Source organism: Microtus oregoni, unplaced genomic scaffold (genome assembly GCF_018167655.1).
Source record: "Microtus oregoni isolate MIOR12 unplaced genomic scaffold, Mior012 000007F_ref0000211, whole genome shotgun sequence".
NCBI classification, from domain to species: domain Eukaryota; kingdom Metazoa; phylum Chordata; class Mammalia; order Rodentia; family Cricetidae; genus Microtus; species Microtus oregoni.
In genome coordinates, this window is record NW_024543066.1 from 57,105,891 (window position 1) to 57,125,886 (window position 19,996).

A 19,996-nucleotide genomic window follows, 5' to 3' on the forward strand; every position below is an offset into this window, starting at 1 on the left:
TTAGGAGGCAAACCTCTTCTATCAGTAGTCAATAGTCAGTCCTTGAAAACACAGATGTACACTGTAGTTTAAAGACTCTGATTTGTCTTCTGATGAAGTGTTTTTACATATTATATAACAGCAAAAGTTATCCTCCATAACAATAGGCTTCTTGTTTAGATTAACAAGAATACAAAGCTCTTGAAATAATTTGTAACAAAGTTATTAGTTTATGTAACTATTTCCAAGTACTATGGGAACCTAGCTTGGATTGTGATTTGAGTATTATAAAAGAGCACTGGTTTTGCAATAAAGGATGCAGTTGTATCTCCTACTCTGCATCCCCTGTGTCCTGATTTCTGTGGCACTACCCAGGGTCATCCATAACCGAGGAGGTTGGGGAAGGGTCCCCAACCACCCACCAATATATTATGAACTTGCCTTGATTTATGAATCTCTGTCCCATTAAACTATAAAAGTTCTTTGATATTGATTCCATGTGGCTTTGGAGCCTGTCCTGGAACTAGCTCTGTAGACCAGGCTGGTCTCGAACTCACAGAGATCCGCCTGCCTCTGCCTCCCGAGTGCTGGGATTAAAGGCGTGCGCCACCATCGCCCGGCTTGATTCCACATTGGAACATGGAATTTTGTGGGAGAGGGCTGCAAACTAAATCTGTGTTCCTAGACATAGTTACTCAACATGGCTCCAGAATAAACAATCTTTTATTCCCTTTAAGATGAGAGGTGTGTGTTTTACATCAACAACTCAAATCCTTACACCAGAGATCCAACTCGGGTCATCAGCCCTGGCAGCAGGCACTTTTATCCACTGAACTATCTTGCTAACCCATTTGTTCAGAGGGCTCAATGCCTTTCTTTCATGAGTTTATTCTTGTGAAAGTGGGTTGTTATAGCTCCCACTTGGGAAGGCTATTCCCAAGCCCTTCACAGAGGCCAGCTCCAAGCTCTGGGATTTTCCAGTCTCCAAAAACTTGAGCCAAAACAAATTATTCTCTGAATCAGCAAGTCTCCAGAACTTTGCTATGGCAGTGGAACTGGACAGAGACATTTTCAAGAACAGCAGGAGTGCCAAGTGCCTTTGCCTGTTGTGCCAGCTCACTGAATGTTTTCTGGTGGAGGTGCTTCAATAGGGGCACCAAGAAGGATTACTGAGGGGAAGGGATTTATTAGGAAGGTGGTCAACACCATGGATAGACAGAAGCGACAGCATGGCAGGGTCTCTGAAGAGAGGACTCAGAGCCCCCCTGGCAGGAGAGTGTTTCCATACCTTCTGTGGATGGGTACACACAAGAGCCTCCAGCCAGGCTCCCTGATTCCAGGCAGTTGGCAGGGAAGTGAATGACCAATATCCCCTTTCGTGTTAACTCACTTTGGGTTGAGGGATCATGGCACTCAGAAGTCTGTTAGCTAAGGGTTCACAGTGATTCAGTGTATTAGTCAAGGTTCTTGAGAGTCACAGAACTTATGAAACATATAGACACATGTGCATGTGTGTGTATATGTATGTATGTATGTATGTATGTATGCATAGGTTTTCTCCCTCCCCCCACATAGTAGGTTTCTCCACTAACACAGCAAGTCAAATTGAAAAAGTATAACAACAGGTTTATTTGAGTAAAGTAACTTCCAGACAGGTTCTCCAGTCCCAGAGAAGCTGTATCCACAAACAAAAGCAGAACTTTATAGGATGTGGGTGTAGACAAGCTGTGATGATGTGTCCACCACAGGCTGGGTTTGTGCCCAAGTATGACCAAAGGCTGAATGTTTTAGGTGGGGACTTGGGCAGTTGGCAACTTCAGAGGAGGAAGCTGCCTACCCTAGCCATCAAGAATGCAGAACGGGGCTTTTTGGTGCCCTCCCTTTAAAAGATTCTCCGAATGGGCGGGGTTTGGAAAGAGAGACAGGAATGGAGCTTTCTGGATCATACAGGAGTGAGCTGGAGGTTCCAACCAAATAAATAAATATATGTGTGTGTGTGTTTTATATATTTTATATATATATTTCGCCTCCATATGTATGTGTGTGTGTATCAAGAAAAGCTAAACACACACTAACATCGATAACAGAAGAATAGAAAGAAGGTTCTTAATTAAGAGCACTTGCTGCTCTTCCAAAAGACCCAAGTTTGAGTCCCAGCACCCACATCAAGCAGCTCTCAATAGCCTATAACTTTAGCTCCAGGGTATCAGATGTCCTCTCTTGACCTCCGTGAGTATTCTTGCCCCACTCCAAGACACACAATAAAAAATAAATCCTGGGCTGGAGAGATGGTTCAGCGGTTAAGAGCACTGGCTGTTCTTCCAGAGGTCCTGAGTTCAATTCCCAGCAACCACATGGTGGCTCACAACCATCTATGATGGAATCTGGTGCCCTCTTCTGGTGTGCAGGCATACATGGAGGCAGAATTCTGTATACATAATAAATAAATAAATATTTAAATAAATAAACAAATTCTTAAAACATATGTATATGGCTCAATTTGGATTACTTAACTTGCATGCAGAAGGCCGTAGGTTCCATCCCCACCACTGCATGAACTGGGTGTGAGAGTGCACTCTGGAATCCCAGCACTTGGGAGGTGAAGGCGGGAGGACCGAGAGTTCAAGATCATCTTCTACAAGGAGATTTCAAAATAATTCGAGGGCAGCCTGTCTCAAAACAACACATTCTCTCTTGATTCTCCTTTCCCCCTCCTGGCCATGCCCCATTTCCCTTTAGCCAACTCTCTTCAACAGAATTGCCTTTGCTTTCTTCTACCTTTTTCAAAAAGATTTGGTTTATTTTAATTGTGTGTGTGTGTGTGTGTGTGTGTGTGTGTGTGTGTGTGTGTGTAGTGGGAGGCTGTTTGTTGGTTCCCGGGCACCCTGCTATCTTAGACCCAAAATAATCACACAGAAACTGTATTAGTTAAATCACTGCTTGGCCCATTAGCTCAAGCTTCTTAATTTAACCCATTTCTAGTAATCTGCATATTGCCATGTGGCTGTGGCTTACCAGCTAAAGTTCCCAGAGTCTGTCTCCAGTGGGCTACATGGCTTCTCTCTGACTCTGCCTTCTTCCTCCCACCATTGCGTTTAGTTTTCCCCACCTAGCTTTGTTCCCTGCACAGGCCCAAGACAGTTTATTAACCAATGTAATCACAGCATACAGAGGGAAATCCCACATCATATGTCCATCTGTGTGTGTGTGTGTGTGTGTGTGTGTGTGTGTGTGTGTGTGTGTCCTGAAGGCTTGTACCCTGTAATTGGAAGTAGAACTCTATGCTGTTGGTTGTTTTTTTATTCTTTGTTCTTACTCTTTGGGTGGCCACCATCCAGCACCCAAATAAATCACACACAGAATCTTATTCTTTCTTATAAATGCCTGGCCTTAGCTTGGCTTGTTTCTTTCTGTTGGGGACCAAGAAGCCCCCTGATCCAAAGTACTGATCACTCTTCCCCATTCCCTCTGCAAAAATAGATTACTGCAGAACAGCCTATTGCACAATCAGCAATAGGTCTTGGGACAGAATTGACCACAGACCTTTTGATGAGACATTACACATATAGTTGTTGTCTTTTGACACGTCCCGTGGTCCAGAGACATTACTGATAGCACAAATTTAGCTGGAAGCGTCTTGTGGTTAGGGTATTTTATGAAAAATTACTACTTCCCCTTTGGCCTCGAGCATCCTAGTTTTCCTTCCCCTCCAACCTTACCCCTCCCTGCCAAAACTGCTCTATAAGAATAAATCACTGCTTGCAATAAACGGAACCTTGACGCATTTCAGATTGACTCTGTCATTCTTTGCTCGCGCTTGGTTCTCTTTCTCTTTCCCTCCCTTCCTACCCAGGTGATCCTGAACTCGAGGCCCACGAATAACCTGGCCTGCAGGACGGGTCATCTTTCCAGCTTTTCTTAAATTATCCTGACTACCATTTGCCTCTGGGTTTTTTTCCTCTTCTGTTATTCACGTCTGTGTATCCTACTTTCACTCTCACTCATGGCTGGCTGGGTGCCTGGGAAGCTGACCCCTGACACCCCTCTCGTTCTCTTCTTCCCCTTCTCCTCTCTGCCTGCCAGTCCCACCTATTTCCTTCTCCTGTCTCGCTATTGGTCATTCAGTTCTTTAGTAGATCATCGGGTGTTTCAGACAGGCACAGTAACACAGTTTCAGAGTTAAACAAATGCAACATAAACAAAAGTAACACATCTTAAAATAATATTTTACAACACTCTACTCTAAGAAATAAAGATTTTGCTGTTGGCATAAGAATCCTGAAGATTGGGGCTGGAAAGATGGCTCAGTGGTTAAGAGCACTGGCTGCTCTTCCAGAGGACCCGGGTTCAATTCCCAGCACCCACATGGCAGCTCACAACTGTCTGAAGATCCAGTTCCAGGGGATCTGACACTTCACACCAATGCACATAAAATAAAAAAAAGTTTAAAAAAAAAAGAATCCTGAAGATTAAACTTAAGATAATTGTTACACCTAGTCCAATGTGCTCCATGAGGAAGAGACAACACTTATGGGTTCCAAAGATTTTAATAATTCACCACATAAGCGGATCACTGAATGATTGATCAGAGCTGCAGGACTAGGACTTGGGAGCCTTTTTCCTCCTAACAGCCCTGAGCAGGGGCAGAAGCAGGGCTTATAAGCACAAAAATCACACACATTTTTGCCAAGTTTTTTACAGTTACAATTTTCACCAGTTAGGATTTATGTATGCAGAGATTGCTTGTTCACTTCCTGACCACCCAGACCCAAATAATCACACAGAAATTGCATTAATTACAACACTGCTTGGCCAATAACTTAAAGCATATTCCTGGCTAACTCTTATATCTTAAATTAACCCATTTCTATTAATCTGTGTATCGCCACAAGGCTGTGGCTTACTGGGTAAAGTTCCAGTGTCTGTTTCCTTCAGCAGTTACATGTTGTCTCCCTGACTCCACCTACTCTCTCTCTACATCTCTGTTTGGATTTTTCTCCTGGCTTTATTCTGTTAAGCCATTGGCCAAAAGCAATTTCTTTATAAACCAATGGCAATAAAACAGTCACAGCATACAGAGGGCATTCCCACATCAGATTTAGAGATTAGGGACTTCCTTGAATGTTCCATCATTGTCAACCAGTATACAATGCAAGCTTTTTAGTCCAACCAATCAGATTCATTTGTTCCTTCTGGTGTTGGGAACAGCCAAAATGATTCTAGAAAACTAAAGATGCATAACTACTATCTCTATGGTTTAGGGAGGAGGTTGGTCAGCCATTGGAGGTTCTCAGCTCTCCTAGGGCTTAGGAACCTGAACTTTATTTCACCCTTCTCTCTTCAATAATAACTGACCAGACAGACCAGAGCCTAAGATTACTACTCTTTGTTGAATGTGGGTGCTCTCCCACAGAGGCTAGAGGCATCAGACCCTGGAAATGAGTTATAGGCCATTGTGAGTTGCCTAATATGGGTGCTAGGAATCAAACTTCAGAAGAACAGTACATACTGTCACCCACAGGTCATCTCTCCAGTCCTTCATCCCTCTTGCTTGAGTCCACTCTGCTGAGGCATTTGCCCACTACTCTACCAAGACTACTCTTGGCATAGCCATCAACACTTCTGTTTGCTAATAATCCTCAGCTTCATCTCACCTCAGCATACTATAGCACAGCACACTCCTCCCCCACTAGGATCCAATGTGGGGGCACCCACAGTTCTTGGGTCCTTATGGTTGACATTTCACCAAGTCTCATGACTTTAGATTCCATCTTCATTTCTCCTGGTGCCTCTGAGGTAATCTGTGCCTCGTTTCTGGGCACAAGATTCATATATCCAAAAGTCAACTCCATATCCCCACTTAAATGTCTAACATTAAAGGGTCCAAACTTAATAGATACAAAACCAAGAACCTGATATTTCTCCTCTTAATAAAATGGTAACTCCATTATTTCAGATGCTCAGGCCAAAAATCTCTGGATGGGAATGAGTGCATCTGGAACTCCTCTTCAGAATACATCAGAAACAGATTACCACAGCCGTGGTTCATGCACCAGTCATCTCACGTGACATTATTGCAGTGGTGTCCCTTCTCTCTCTACAACCCTTATCCCCTTATTCCATCCTCAACAGACACCAGGTCCCTTTAACACAGGAGACGGAGACACGCCTCCTCACTGCTTAACCAATGCATTTGTCACCAATGCATTTGCCTGCCCTCCCCCAAGAAAGTATAAACTACATCTGGCCAAGGAAACTGGTGTTCTTGTTGCTCTTTTCTCAGAGTCTTGAACAGAGCAGATACTCAATAACTATGGATAAATGAAGCCCCCAAGATCAAGTTCCCACATATCCTACTCTATTTCATACTTATTTTACAAGTCAAAACTCAGGGCAGGAGAAATGGCTCAACAGTTTAGAGCACTCGCTGTTCTTGCAGAAGACCCTGGTTTGGTTTCCAGTACCCATATGGCAGCTCACAGCTACCTATAACTCTGGTTCCAGATGGTTCAATGCCCTCTTCTGGCCTCCTCTGGCATTGCAACTACTTTGTACATAAACATACATGAAGACAAAACATCTATTCACATAAAAATAAATCCTTTTTAACGTCCTCATCACTCTATATAAAGTTGGGTTTTGTGTGTGTGTGTGTGTGTGTGTGTGTGTGTGTGTGTGTGTGTAGCAGGAGGCAGCCTAACTAATGCCCATGTATAATCCTCACAACTCTGAGAGTCAGGGACATTCCTAACCTACGAAATGAGAGAAGTCATGAAGTTGACATCCCAAAGCCAGCACCCTCAGCCTGTCTGATTGTTGCCCAGACTGTGACAGCCCAACCCTCCCTAATAAACAGTAGTTTAGTTATGCTAGGCCTTAGCCAAAGTTGGTTGTCCCAACATTGCAAATGAGGCTTTGGGTGACTGCCCAGGTTGTCTCTGCCATTTCTTACACATTTTGGAAGTTGCTTGATTGCACTTCCTGTTTACTAAAGTAATATTATTTCCCTTCTCAGATCTTTGATGGGGTTGGGGACTAGATAGTCATAGTTACTTTCCTCTCATGACTTAGCCAAGCCATTTCTAATATCAGACTTAGACCCCTTAGGATAGGATAATTATTGAAACATTTAGCATATGTTTCTTGCTTGATGTTGTTCATGCTGGTTGTAATTCCAATTTTTATACTTGATATTTGTTCTTATTGTATATCATTTGTATTAGGCTTAGAACTCTCTTATTTAGACAAAAGGGGGAGGTGTTGTGGGAATTTCTTCAGTCAATAGCCTTTAAGATACTGACCCACTTTGGGTGTGGTCTCATATACCATATATGCAGACAAAAGTCATGCACAGGCCCCTCGGTAGCTGGATTCAGTTCTGGTTCCTCCTGCACACAGAGGACTGTGGATTGCTACCAGTTCTGGGAGTTTACCCCTAATAAAGAAACCTTTATTATACTCCATTCTGGGCTAGTGTGGAAATATTTCCTATTGCAACAAGGTCAGAGGTTACCAGGAGAACAAAAGAAACATGTGATCCTCAAGTATCATCAGATGACAAAATAATCACTGCTTTCCTGGTTTATTCCATGACCCTGCATTTCAGTTTGTCTTGGGGCAGCGCTTGCTGCAGCCTTGTTCTTTGTCTTTCTCTTAGCTCCCTGCTCTGTGTACTCAGAACGGCAACTGGTACAATTTAGATTTTCAGTGAACAGATGGACAATCTGTTTCAAGTATAATTCTGTTTTATAGCGTCCATTTACACCTTAAAATCCTGAGTGAAGACCTGGAGGGAATGATTCATCAGTTAAGGGCACTTGCTGTTCTTCTAGAGGGTCCAGGTTGGATACCCAGCACCCAAGTGGTGACTCACAGTTGTCTGTAACTCCAACTGCAGGAGATTTGATGCCCTCTTCTGGCTTCTGAGGACATCAGGCATACACATCATGCACAAATATACATGCAGACTAAATGTCCATACATATCAAATATTTTACATCCTAACATGGGGGCATGTAGCCGCCTCGGCGGGTCATTCAGTCTAGGGTTGTAACCCGCCTGGCAGGTCAGTAATTCCAGGGTCCCGGAGAGGCGCTATATCTGGAAGATATGGGCGGGAGACAGGAAGGAGGCCAAACAGATTTGTCAAAGCCTCCGTTTATTAGAGTCATGGTTACAGCTTATATAGGATGAGGAATTTGGGGGGCAGGGGCATGGGCAGGAAGGAATCTTGCAGTGGTGGTTCCAGCCGGTTGCAAGGTCCTTGGCCAGGAGGTTACGATAGGTCAGGTCACGATTCCTCGGTCAGGAAGTCGCAAGTTGACACTCCTAGTTCTCTAGATAGTTGGAGTGTGGGGCGGGTTCCACTAACAGATAGCTCTCTATTAACAGATAATTGGGTGTGGGGTAGGCTCTGCCAATAAAACAATTCTCAATACAATTGGGAAGTGGGGTTCTCTGCAAATTCCTTAGGACAATAGTTCCTGTAATGATTTTTAGGGGGAGATGGCTCCTGACAGGGGCAGACATTAAAAAATAACCACATAATGGTTTACACTTCTAGTCCTGCTTTGGGGTCCTGGATCAGGCAGATTAGCCTGGGCTATGCAGGAAATTCCAGGTCACTCACTCTGACCTACAAGAAAGAATAAATATATAAGTAGGGAAAAAAAACTAACTGTTAGAAATTTTCCTAACATGAACTCTCTGCCAATGCAAAAATCCGAATCAAGCCAAATCACAACAAGCCAAATTAAAAATATCCAGGTTTAATGGGATCCCTGCACTCTCCGGTGGCGCCAAGGGTAACCACAGGGAGGGGAGGGGAGGAAAGAGACCATGCAGGAACTTTCTGAGAAAACGGTTTAAATAGACTGAGGAGTGGTCAAGATTTTGGCAGGCTGTCTTCACACTCCTTCAGGGAGGAGTCAAGGCTATGCGGGCACAGGGACGGGGCCTACAAAGATGGAGGCCAGAGGCTGGGACTTGGGACTTACACTAACTAATGTCATAAAAGATGAAGTGCTGTGAAATAGGAAAGGAGGCATCTCTATTTAAGAAGAAAAGTTGTGGGGCTCATTGCCTGCTCTTCTAAAGGTCCTGAGTTTAATTCCCAGCAACCACATGGTGGCGCTCAGCCATCTGTAATGAGGTCTTGCGCCTCTTCTGGCCTGAAGACATACATGCAGATAGAATACTGAGACTACTGTATACATAATAAATAAATAATTTTTTTAGAAAAGAAGAAGAAGAAGAAGAAGAAGAAGAAGAAGAAGAAGAAGAAGAAGAAAGTTGTCGGTAAGGGAAAGTAAAGTGGGAACTAGCCCAGCTAAGGAAGAAGTGAGCTTCTGTCTTTGAGGGAATGAGGTGGGAGGTATGCCTGTACAACTGATAATCTCATCTTCCCAGTGGCCACCTGTGCTTCCTAGAGTCTGCCAAAGATGGAGGACATAAGTCTGCTGGTCCTCACTGTTGGAACCAGCTGTCCTCCGTGTCTTTACATCCAGAAATCCTGAGTCTAGCAGGATTTCTGCTGAGGGTGTGTGGATATAAATCGGAGAACTGGTCACTGAAGCCACAATGCTAAAGAGTTACTGGCTGGCTTCAGAGCCCATAGTTAGGGGCCACGACAGGATCCCAGCAAAGGGGGTTTTACAGAGGACAAGCTGTGTGTGAAGATGGCTAATGGCTTTGCATGAGAGGGCTGGGACAACAGCTAGCCACTGGCCACTGATGGCAGTGTCCCTCTTCCCTGCCATCCTCCCAACCTTGGCAGCACAGGCTCAGGTCTAGCAGGCCAGGTCTGCGGCTGGAAAGCTGGCTCTGACTAGAGGAAGGAGTTAAGAAAGTCCGGTTGAAGACCAGAGAGACAGACCTATGTTTATCCAGGAAAAGAAGACAGACGTAAGTAGGCAGCACAGGCCCCTGCCAGCTCCTCCCGGAACAACTTGGGCGGGAGCAAGCTAGAGAGAAAGTGGATCCCCTAAGGCTCTGCACAGTAGGGCCGGAAGCCAGAAGCTGGTATCCAGCCGCTGCCCACAGGTAAGGTCCACACTCGGGGCACACGACCGAGCCGGACATGGACTCAGAGTCCCTGGCAAACTACTGGTGCTTTCATAGCTTCTGGTGACTTGATGCAGGGGTGCACTGAGCCCGCCGCAAAGAAGTCTTCCTGGGCACGCACTGGGGGTGGCGGAGAATCAATGGTGCCTTTGTGCTCTGAGGTTCCTAAGGAGAAAGAGTGGACAGTGGGAGGGACCACTCAACTGCCCAACTCCGCCTTACAGCCTCGGGATGCAGCAGAACTGAGAAGCTGGGAGTAAACAGGAAGGGAGAGGGGTTCCGTGATTGACCGAAAGATGTGACTCTCCCTGGACTAGCCCTGGCCCTGCGTGTCTACGGATCAGCAACCAGACGTGCTCCCAGCTGCTAGGTACAGAAGTGAGTCTCTTTCAGAAGCAACTTGAGTAGGTGAAGGGTGGTTTGGGGGAGGAGACAAAAGTCAGATGGGGCTCGAGCTCAAGGATAGGTTAATCCAGAGAAGCAGGGAAGGAGCCTTGAGGAGCCATGACCAGATCGTGGGTGTAGGACTAGGGAGTCAGCCTATCGAGGGCCGCGGTGACCTTATGGAGCTAGAGTACACATGAGCAGGATGGATATCTGGGTCCGTGACTGTGACTACAAATCTTTGGGCGATATGGGTGTTAATGCCCCATAACTCCGAAGTGGGTAGAGTATACAAGGCCTCCATCTGAAACTCATTTTAAAAATTTGTGAAGATGTATTTATTTTTTTGTGTATGAGTGTTTTGCCTGCATGTACGTATGCGCACTACGTGTGTGCTTGATGCCTGCAGAGGTCAGAAGAGGATATTGGATCCCTTGATACTGCAGCTATGGATGACTGCGAATCACCATGTGGGTGCTGGGAACCAAAGCCAGATCCTCTCTGCAAGAGCAGCAAGTGCTCCTAACCACTGAACCATCTCCAGACCTTCCATCTGAAAATCTTCCTGATTTCTCCAGTGTCTAGACTTCACCCTTTCTTTTACCTTCTAAATACCCGCCTTGTGGTCCATGAGTTTGGGGACAAAGCCACGGTGGCAGACCGACCTCCAAGTGTTGGCTCTCAGCAGCATCACCGACCTTCGCACCCTTCTCTTCTCTCAGCGTGTCCTCTGTCCAGGGCTCCCAACCGGGAGGCTAGACTGGGGCCTTCTCCGCCTTGGTGCTTCATTATCCCCACCCACTGCATGTGGCTCTTGGAGAAAGCCGGCTATAGGGTGAGGACCGCAGAGACCGGGTCAAGGCAGGCGCACTCCAGCCTGGTCCCCAAGCGCCAGGCTGCAGGCTCGCCCTCGCGCTGCAACCCCAACGTCCTCACCCCTGACCGCATCCCGCCGTTCTTCATTCCGCCTCGGCTCCGGGACCCCGGCGGCGGCGAGGCCAGGGTGGACCGCAACCCGAGCGGCCGGAACCTCCCGGTCGTCTGCTCGCTGCCGCACCTGGCTGGCCGCGAGGGCTGGGCCTTCCTGCCCGAGAGCCCACACACGCGCCGCCGCGAGTCCCTCTTCCACGTGCCGCGCGGCCTGACTACAGGCCTGGCCCCGGCGCAGTCGCGGCTGCACGGCTCGGCCCCGGACCTCCGCCTCTGCCGGGCCCCGGACAGCGACACGGCCTCGTCTCCCGACTCGTCTCCCTGCGGCTCCCCGTGCGCGCCTAGGCCGCACTCCCTGTCCCCCGACGAGGCGGGCTCGGCCGACACCAGTCCGTTCTCGCCGCGCCGCGCGCCGCCGCTCTTCCACCTGGACTTCCTCTGCTGCCAGCTGCGGCCGACCAAGGACAGCGTCCTGCGCCTGGGGCCCCGCGGCGGGCAGCTGCGCCTGTCCACCGAGTACCAGGCAGGGCCCGGGCGGCTGCGGCTGCGCCTGGTGAGCGCCGAGGGGCTGCCTCGGCCGCGGGCCCGGCCCGGGAGCGGTGGTGGCGGCTGCTGCGTGGTGTTGCGGCTGCAGCCACGCGTTAGGCCGCGAGCTCAGAGGAGCCGTGTGGTCCAGGGCAGCTCCAACCCCATCTTCAATGAAGACTTCTTCTTCGAAGGGCTGGGCCCGCCAGATCTGGCCTCCCGCAGTCTGAGAGCCAAGGTGCTGGATAGGGGTGCGGGGTTGCGCAGGGATGTGCTGCTGGGGGAGTGTGAGACGCCCCTCATCGCCCTGCTGCCCCCCCTGGCTGGGGGTCTAGGCCCAGGGTCCTCCCTGGCACCTGGGCATCTCAGCCTGTAGACGGACACCACAGCTTCCTTGGGAGGTCTCCGCTGTGTCTGCAGCCCTTATTCTTGCTGCCATCTGCCCAACGTGGATTTATTTTTGTAATAAAGCATCAGTTTGTCTCTAGCTTCATGCTCCCTAGTGGCCACCAAAAACCCTAGGCTTTGCAGCAAATCTATTCCTTCCTTTAGGCCCAGTCCATTCCTCTGAGAAGGAATAGACCTTAAACAGTGGTTCAAGAGACCCACAATACACAGCCGTCAGAAACCCTGGAAGTGCTTGCTAAACACGCAGGACCTAGTATCTATCCCCGAGACATGCTACTTCAAGAGGGCTAGACGGAGTAGGCCCTGAGGTCCTGCCTTAGTTTTATTTCCATTGCTGGATTTACAATTCCAGGTGATAAACCATCACTGTGGAGAAATCAAGGCCAGGACTTGAAGCAGCTAGCCACATCCAAAGTCAGGAACAGAAAGAGAGCCAGCTGGAGAGGTTCAGTGGTTAAGAGCGCTGACTGTGAGACTGGTTCCAACGCCCTCTTCTGGCCTCTCAAGGCCAGACATGCACACACACATGAATAAACACACATACATATACATATAAAAAATAAAGCAGAGAATGATGGTTCACGCCTTTAATCGCAGCATTTGGAAGGCAGGGGCAGTTGGATCTCTGTAAGTTTGAAGCCAGCCTCATCTACAAAGCAAATTTCAAGCCAGCTAGGGCTACACAGTTGGATGCACAAGAAAAAGAGTACACACACATTCATATACGTGTGTGTGTGTGTGTGTGTGTGTGTGTGTGTGTGTGTGTGTTTATATAGGCTTTGGGGGATGCCAACCAGCTCCCAGATAAAGACATGGAGACCCACGAATGCTTGGCCCTGGCCCAGGCTTGTTTCCAGCTTGTTTTTTTTTTAACTTAAATTATCCCATTTCTATTAATCTGTGTGCTATCCCGAGGCTCACTGAGCTCATATACACTATCTGTCCAGTTTTTCTGTTTCCTCCGTTTCTGGCTGGCTTCCCTACCCCCATCCATCCTCTGCCTAGCTATTGGCTGTTCAGCGGTTTTGGTTTTGTTTGTTTGTTTGTTTTTCTGTAGCTTTGGAGCCTGTTCTGAAACTAGCTCATGTAGACCAGGCTGGCCTCAAACTCACAGAGATCCACCTGCCTCTGCCTCCCGAGGCCGGCTGACTGTTCAGCTTTTTTTAGACCCATCAGATACCTTAAGCAGGAAAGACGAAACAGAAACACATCTTTACATAGTTAAACAAATGCAGCATAAACAAATGTAACACATCTTTACATATTAAACAAATATCTTATTTCACAACATGGGTAGGTTGTCCACCCATGTTGTAATCAAGATAATCTTGATTACAATTATCTTGTAATCAAGATAATCCCCCACTGACCTACCCACAGGCCAGCATGAAGGAGACAGTTCTCTTCCCAGGAGATTCTAAACTGTCAAGCTGACAATTGAAACTAACTGTGGCAGGTTCCTAGAGTTCAACAAAATCCTGCACCCTCCGAGAGCCCCTGAGTCACCGAGTCACCCCAGCAAGAGCTCGAGGAACAAAACCAGAGTGCAAAGTCCCCCTCGCTTGATAAAAGTTCCTTGGGTCTGCACAAAGGAAGCTGGTCCTTCTACCCCTTAGACCAATGTGTATCCTAAATAACAAATGAAATCTGTGACCCCTAAGAGTGAGTCAGGGGAGCACAGACTAACACACAGTGCCCCTTAAACCTGCCTGCCTCCCTCTGGCCCGTCCCATCCACACTGTACACCTGCACTGCCTGCCTCCCTCTGGCCCGTCCCATCCACACTGTACACCTGCACTGCCTGCCTCCCTCTGGCCCGTCCCATCCACACTGTACACCTGCACTGCCTGCCTCCCTCTGGCCCGTCCCATCCACACTGTACACCTGCACTGCCTGCCTCCCTCTGGCCCGTCCCATCCACACTGTACACCTGCACTGCCTGCCTCCCTCTGGCCCGTCCCATCCACACTGTACACCTGCACTGCCTGCCTCCCTCTGGTCCGTCCCATCCACACTGTACACCTGCACTGCCTGCCTCCCTCTGGCCCGTCCCATCCACACTGTACACCTGTGCTGCAGGAGCTGGAGGAAGGGAAGGAGCCGAGAGCCAGAGTAAATCAGCTGGGCATAGTGGCAAACCCTTTTAATCCCAGCGCAGAGACAGGACAGTCGGGGCTACAGAGGAACCCTGTGTGGAGAGGAGGGACCTACAGAGTAGCACCTGGGTACCCAGCAGTACTTGGGGTAGTGGGGAATGGGATCTAGGAAGAGGGTGCTATCAGGGAGTGTGATCAGGGATGCCAGAAAGGGCTGCTCCAGCCAGGAGAAGAGGAGGGTGAAAGACAGTGGAATAAAAGTGGATGGAGGTGGGCGGTCCTTGGGCTTCCCACAGGGCAAGGAACCCTGATTGCTCTTCGAGCAGATGAGGGAGGGGGACTTGATCGGGGGAGGGGGAAGGAAATGGGAAGCGGTTGCGGGGAGGAGGCAGAAATCCTTAATAAATAAATAAATTTAAAAAAAAGTTTAAAAAAAAAAGTGGGTCAGGCCGCGTTTACCTCCTACCTGAAGCCCTTTGACGTCAGCAGTGACCTTCTCTCTCCCTCTCCATGGGAACTGGTTCCTCCTGGCTCAAGCAAGACTTGGAGGAGAGAGTGGGGGTGGGGTGGGAAGGAAGATAGATAACAGACCCTACAACGAACCAGCTTCTTCCTCCCCCCACCCCTGCCCCAGGGCCTTTTCTCACATTCCACGGTGCCAGTTGTGCCCCCCAACCCCCTCACCCCCCACTCCCGTACAGAGGCTAAACCTGCTGTTACCAACAAAAGTCTCAGCAGCAGCTGCACACAACACACACACACACACACACACACACACACACACACGGAGGGAGAGGGGGAAAGAGAGAGAGAGCGCACCCTTCCTTCCTAAGTCCCCAGCTCCTTCTCCCTCCACTGATTAGGTTCCCACCACCAATCCCTTGCTTGTGGTGTCCACCAGGTGGTGGCATTGACCAAACAATTCTCCCTGCTGACAGCAACCTGAACCCCCATAGGAGGAATTGTTCAACGGCTTCAAACACTTGTTCCTCCTGGCAACTGCCATAAAGTGAGCGTATGGTTGTGATTCAATGTGACCTTGGGCCTTAGTCAGATAATAAAGAATAAAACTAGTTGGCATGACTCAAGGTACTTGTCACCAAGCCTGAGTTTAATCCTAGAGACCCACGCGGTAGAAGGAGCGAGTCAACTCACATGCATGTAAGCAGATATAATTTTTAAACTGTGTACTGAAAGGCTGAAAGGTGGCTTTTCAACCGGTTCTCATCCTGGCCCTTTGGACGCACACCTATGAACTCTAGGAAGTTTTGTCTCTACTGGGCTGAACCGTACCTCTCCTAACAACCCTTAGTGAGCAGCCAGATCTGAAAGTCTCTGGAAAGATGTGTAGAGGTCAGATCACTTTCATTCATCCATTCCTCCGACAATGCTAGGGAGGGTCTAGGGGGTGCTAGGCACCGGAGACAGCCATGATCAAAACAAACACAGGAATGGACAAGAGTAAAGAATGAGTTGGTGGTGGGACACGGAGAGAAGTCAAGTAAGAGAAAGAGAGGCACGATTCCAGGACTGGAAGGGACAGCGAGGGACTGAAACTCTCCTTTTTTAGCTGCAGTACTTTGTACCAGGTCCTGTACTTTACCCATTGGTCTTATCTCCTCACCACTGGGTAAGGGAGGCATTATTATTCCTGGGTCACAAAGGCAGAAAGGAGATCAGCGAGGTTAAATAAACTTGCCTTTGGCTGTAAGGAAGATACCTGACAGCAACTGAACAAACATCCCCTGCCACAGCCCAGCCCAAGGGTTTGGGGAGTCTATGAGGTACAAAGTCCCCCAGAAGAAGTTCTAGCGCATTTCTTCATGGCTCATGATAGGAACATCCAGTCCCAACCACAGATGTATACCCTGGGGGCAAATGAACCCTAAGAACCTACCCAGTATTCAAGCAGCTCAGGCTCTGGAGTCCTTCATCAACACAGGCCAGTCAGTACCCATGGTACCCACCCATCCACCCTTTGGCTGAAGGCTGTGAACAGAACTCAGGGTTTGTGGCTGTTATCCAGTAGACCACATTGTTAAAATCTTCCTTGTCCCCAAAATCAGAGATTCCAATTTTGTTCTTTGTAATTGTTTTTAGGCAAGCTCCAATGTAACCCAGGCTAGCCTAAAGCTCCCTAGCAACCTAGGATGACAGTGAACTCCTGATCTTCCTGCCTCATCTCCCAAGAATTGGGAATACAGGTGAGCACTACCCTGACAGGTTATGAGGTGCTGGGGTTAAATCTAGGGCTCCATCTCCAGCCCCGGTTTCTGATTTTCAACCCTCCCTGTCTCCAAGCCCAACTCAGTGTGAACTGAGAAATGAGAGCTCAAGGTAGGGTCACCATATAGAGCTCCAGGCTCTCAGACTAGGGTCAACCCTTCCCACTCCTCCTCCACTAGTACTTTGGGAAGGTGAGGGACTGAGAGGCAGAAACCACAGATGTTCCAAAGATCTTGCATTGTCTTTTTTTGTTTGTTTGTTTGGTTTGGTTTGGGGTTTTTTTTGGGGGGGGGGTTGTTTGTTTGGTTGGTTTTCTTATGACCAAGACACCATCCTCTCTCCAAGTCGTTCTGGGGGGTAGAAGTCTCCCCAGGCATGAAGCCCCTAAGACTCAAAGAAAGGTGGTTCCTAAGCCCAGCATCAGGCTCCAGAGGGAGATGGCCCTCTCTGGGCCAAGCCAGGCTGAGAATGGCATCAGGCTGCCCAAACCCCACAGGTTTCCTCTCTACCTACTGCCTCAGGTCCTCCCTGGAAGGACAGGCCTGTGCTGAGCTTTAAGTGGTTTCTGCGGTTTAAGGGGTGGGGAGGAAGGGAAAGAAGAGTTGGTGGCTGCTCCCCATTTCCAGGCCACCACCACCCCCAGGTTGTTTGCCCCCTGCTTGAGATTCCTGGGCCTGATAAGGGCACTGGGCACGTGGGGGTAGGAGGATTCTCTGATCTCTATCAGCCTCCTTGCATAAGAATGTATTTGAGGAGGAAATAACTGCTGCCCCGCTTAGAAAACATGGATTCCTACAGAAGGGGGGGGGGGGGCGGCCATGGACATCTCAAAGAGGCTAATCCCAGAACCAACTCTGCTCGCTTCACCAGCTGAGTAAGGCCAGGCAGGTCACACCGGATAACAGTACATTCACTCCCCTATGGCTGCCGTGGGAGGAACAAATGGTTGAAGCTGTTGGGGCAGTTGCCCCTGTGGTCTCCATCTCCTAGTGGTTGTGAGCAGCATGGAGAATTATCTGGTCATGGTGTCAGTCTCGGTAGGAGAAGGAACGTAAGCATTACACACACACACACACACACACACACACACACTGGAGGTAGTGACCAAAAACTGGGCGTGGTGGCTCATGCCTGTAATCCCAGCACTCATAAAGCTGAGGGAATGCCTCTTCATGAATGTTCAAGGCCATCTCGAACTACAGAGGGAGACCCTGTCTCAACAACAACAAAGCAATGAATGCCAAGGAAGCATATGGCTCTCCAGACCTAGAGCCAGGACCCATCTTCCCAACCCACAGTGGCTTCCTGAGCCCCCACACAGGAGCATGAAGTGGTACCGTGGTAGAAGCAGCCATTCTGGCCGTGTCTGCCACTACCAGGCTGTGTGCCATCTGCAAGCATTCCTAGGGCCCTCCACCCTGTGCCTCTGACTTGAGGGAGGGGTCTTTTGGAAGGCCTTGACCCAGAATCCCCAAGAGGAATCAAAAGAGAAAAGGGTGTGGCCAGTGATGCAGGCCAGCAACCCCAACACACCCGATGCCAAGACAGGGTAATGAGTTGGAGGCTAGCCTAGAAGAGCACACTTAAAAAAAAGTGAAGGGGCTGATGAACCCAGGCAGTACCCTAGCCAGCCCAGGGTCCTATAGCTGCTGTCACTACACAGGTACAAAGGTCCCTTTAAGTTCCCGCTCTTTCTCGCTACTCTTCTGAAGAGGTAGTCTGGTCCTTGCCTCTTCTTCCTCTTTGTCCCTGTACTTCTCTTTCCCTCTTCCCTCTCTTTTGCCCTTCTCTCAATAAATTCTCACTTAAACTCTGCCTGCATGGCATATTTGTCTCACGCCGGCGGTGAGGCCTTTGGCTCTCTCCCACCACGTGGCCCCATTGCCCATCGGCCCATCAAGGTCTCTCTTGCACCATTTTACAGCAGCTGGAGAGATCACTCAGCAGTTAAGAGCACTGGCTGCTCTTCTAGAAGGACCCAGGTTCGATTCCCAGCATCCACATCACAACCAACTACGACATGGTTCCAGGGCATCTGACATCTTCTGTCCCCTGGAGTGTACCAGACAATCATGCAGGCAAAATACTCATGCACACAAAAAAAATTAAAATTAACTAAAAATAAGAAACAAGAACAAAAAGCAGGGGAGATGGGAGGGGTAAGGAGCGGGAAACTGAGGAGTAGACAGGGAAGGGCGATCCTGTGAGAGCACAGAGAAGAACAGGAGGGGAGAATTCTGGGGTAAGGGTGGGCAAGCAAGGTCCCCATCCCCTGAACACCCAGCCTTTCCTGCTGCCTCTTTCTGGCTCTGGTCATAGGTGGGGTCCTAGGTGGGGTCCCACCACCAGATCTTTGCCTCTTACCTAAGTTCTCCAGACTGACTTGATGTTCTGAGCAGAGAAGTATCCATGGGCCCATGTTTATCAAAGGCCGTGGAGTCTGGGGCGATGATCTAGTCAGTGAAGTATTGCCACAAGAGCATGAAACCTAAGTTCAATCCCCCAGAACCCACATAACAAAACAGGGGTACAGTGATAGGTAGGCACTCAACAATGGGGTGGTGCAGACAGCTCCGAAGGGCTCATCAGCCAGCTAGTCTAGCCAAAATGGTGAGCTCCAGGCTCCATGAGAGACCCTGTCTCAAAAAGAAAAAAAAGGTAGAGAGTAACTGAGGAAGACACGAGATGCCCAGATGTCAGCCTCTTGCCTCCACAGGCGTGCACACTCACACATGTACACAAACCCACGTATGTGCACACCCACGTGAACATGTACACATTCATGGAAATAGGCAGTGCCTCAAAGGCCCTCAAAAGTCATTTCATTCCCCAAGCCTTTATCCATCTCCCTAGGAGTCAGAAAAGCTCTTTATCCTAATCTTTGCTCCCGAGGCTTAGGACACCCAGCTCCAGCTCCGCAGAGACCTAGGTGCTGATGGTAGCAGACGCTCCCGGACAGGCAGGAGTGAAGAACAGGCTGCTGGGAGAGAGGGGCGGCTGCCTGCCCTTTCCACGCCAGGTGCCACGTGCACCAGGTGGAGGGAGCGGGCCAGTCACGAGGCCCTGGCGTGGCTGACTCCTGCCCCGCTGTTTACCAGCTGGAGAGAGCGGGAGGAGGGGCTGGGAGCCTCCTGATTGCAGCCTGGCCCCTCGCCAGTGGCTGTTGGGTAAGCAGAAAAGTCAGGCCCAGCTAATCAAACCCTGGGTGGAGGCCACGCCGAACTGTGGCATCCAATAGCCACAGAAGCCTCGACTCAGGCCCTCCTCAGACGTGAGCAGTCATAGTCCGGGAAGGGGGTGGGGGTGAGGGGTTCCCCTCCTCCCAGTTTGTCAGCTGGCTGCTATTCCTATCTTATGCTCTCCCTCCTCTCTCTTCCCGGGACTCT

The 19,996-nt window shown here is 49.1% G+C and overlaps 1 protein-coding gene across 1 annotated transcript; it reads left to right on the forward strand.

Annotated features, from left to right (window-relative positions):
• Positions 1-9,946: 9,946 nt before the first annotated feature.
• LOC121450999 (C2 calcium-dependent domain-containing protein 4D) lies at positions 9,947-12,259 on the forward strand. Its single transcript, XM_041656431.1, has 3 exons — positions 9,947-10,020; positions 10,266-10,419; positions 10,835-12,259. The coding sequence occupies exon 3, from the start codon at positions 11,231-11,233 to the stop codon at positions 12,254-12,256; it is 1,026 nt and encodes a 341-aa protein (XP_041512365.1). The 5' UTR covers positions 9,947-10,020; positions 10,266-10,419; positions 10,835-11,230; the 3' UTR covers positions 12,257-12,259.
• The last annotated feature ends 7,737 nt before the right edge of the window (positions 12,260-19,996 follow it).